The sequence below is a fragment of the Mesoplodon densirostris genome, chromosome 6 (assembly GCF_025265405.1).
Source record: "Mesoplodon densirostris isolate mMesDen1 chromosome 6, mMesDen1 primary haplotype, whole genome shotgun sequence".
Lineage (NCBI taxonomy): Eukaryota > Metazoa > Chordata > Mammalia > Artiodactyla > Ziphiidae > Mesoplodon > Mesoplodon densirostris.
The window spans coordinates 49,265,286-49,266,761 of NC_082666.1; the positions used below are offsets into that span (position 1 = coordinate 49,265,286).

General features: G+C 39.3%; 1 protein-coding gene across 1 annotated transcript; it reads left to right on the forward strand.

Moving 5' to 3' along the window:
* The first annotated feature begins 281 nt into the window (after positions 1-281).
* Positions 282-590, forward strand: LOC132492247 (large ribosomal subunit protein eL42-like). The gene has a single exon (XM_060101630.1). It carries the CDS (start codon positions 282-284, stop codon positions 588-590), a length of 309 nt encoding a protein of 102 aa, XP_059957613.1.
* The last annotated feature ends 886 nt before the right edge of the window (positions 591-1,476 follow it).

The following is a 1,476-nucleotide window of genomic DNA, read 5'->3' on the forward strand; positions in this document are numbered from 1 at the left end:
GTTATGGATGTCCACTTGCTTCAGCACAGTTTGCTGAAAAGTCTATCCTTCCTCCATTGAATGGCTTTGGCAACTTTAAAAAAAAATTATATTGTGAGTCTATTCCAGGGTTTTTATTATGTGTCGTTGAAGTACTAATCCCTCTACTAATACCACACAGTCTTGGTTAAAGCAGCTATGGGAAATGTCCTGAGCTTTCCTGTGACGAGCGAGTGGAACGAGGCAGGAACATGGACGTCGGGCTTCTGGTTTTCATCTTGAAGACACCTCTAACTGCAAAGATGGTCAATGCACCAAAAACCCGAAGGCCTTTCTGTAAGAAATGTGGAAAGCATCAACCTCACAAAGTGACCCAGTATAAGAAGGGCAAAAATTCCCTGTATGACCAGGGGAAAAGGCGCTATGATCAGAAGCAGAGTGGCTATGGTGGGCAAACAAAGCCAATTTTCCAGAAGAAGGCTAAAAGCACAAAGAAGATCATGCTGAGACTTGAATGTGTTGAGCCCAACTGCAGATCCAAGAGGATGCTGGCCATTAAGAGCTGCAACATTTTGAACTCGGAGGAGATAAGAAGAGAAAGGGCCAAGTGATCCATTTCTAAGCTTTGGGAATCTTTTGTTCTTCTATTTTTAAGAGGAAAATGTGGAAGCTGTAAAAAAATTGCCTGTATGAGAATAAATATAGTGATAGTTTAAAAAAAAAGTTTTGAAACTGGGTATAGTGATTCCTCCAGATTTTTAAAATATGTTTACTATAGTTCCTTTGCGTTTCCATAAAATCTATGCAGTAATCCTTTTTTTTTTTTTTTTTTTTTTGCGGTACACAGGCATCTCACTGTTATGGCCTCTCCCATTGCGGAGCACAGGCTCCGGACGCGCAGGCTCAGCGGCCATGGCTCACGGGCCCAGCCACTCTGCGGCATGTGGGATCTTCCCGGACCGGGGCACGAACCCATGTCCCCTGCATCAGCAGGCGGACTCTCAACCACTGTGCCACCAGGGAAGCCCTGCAATAATCCTTTTTTATATTAACAACGCATCTTGATGGGATTTCGGTAGAGATTTTGTTAGACCTATATATAAATTTGGGGAGAATTAGCATCTTTATTATGTTGAGTTTTCCCATCCATGAGCACAGTATGACTCTCCATTTATATAGATCTTCTTTGACTCCTTTCCTCAGTATTTTGTAATTTTAGGCATGCAGATTCTGTACGTGTTTTTCCATTTATACCTAAGTACTTTATTTTATTTTGAGCAATTGTAAATTGTTTTTGTTTCTACATGTTTATTGTTAGTATAAAGAACTGCTATATTGATTTTTGCATGATGATCTTCTATATTACAATCATACTCAACTCATTTATTAGTTATAGATTTTTATGGTTTCCTTGGAGTTTTCTATGTAGACAATCATTTCATCTACAAGTAGGTCAGCTTTATTTATTCATTTCTAATCAATATACCTGTTATTTTC

Excerpts from the sequence above, each read along its gene's own strand:
- LOC132492247 (XM_060101630.1), top strand. The coding sequence starts at position 282 with ATGGTCAATGCACCAAAAACCCGAAGGCCTTTCTGTAAGAAATGTGGA.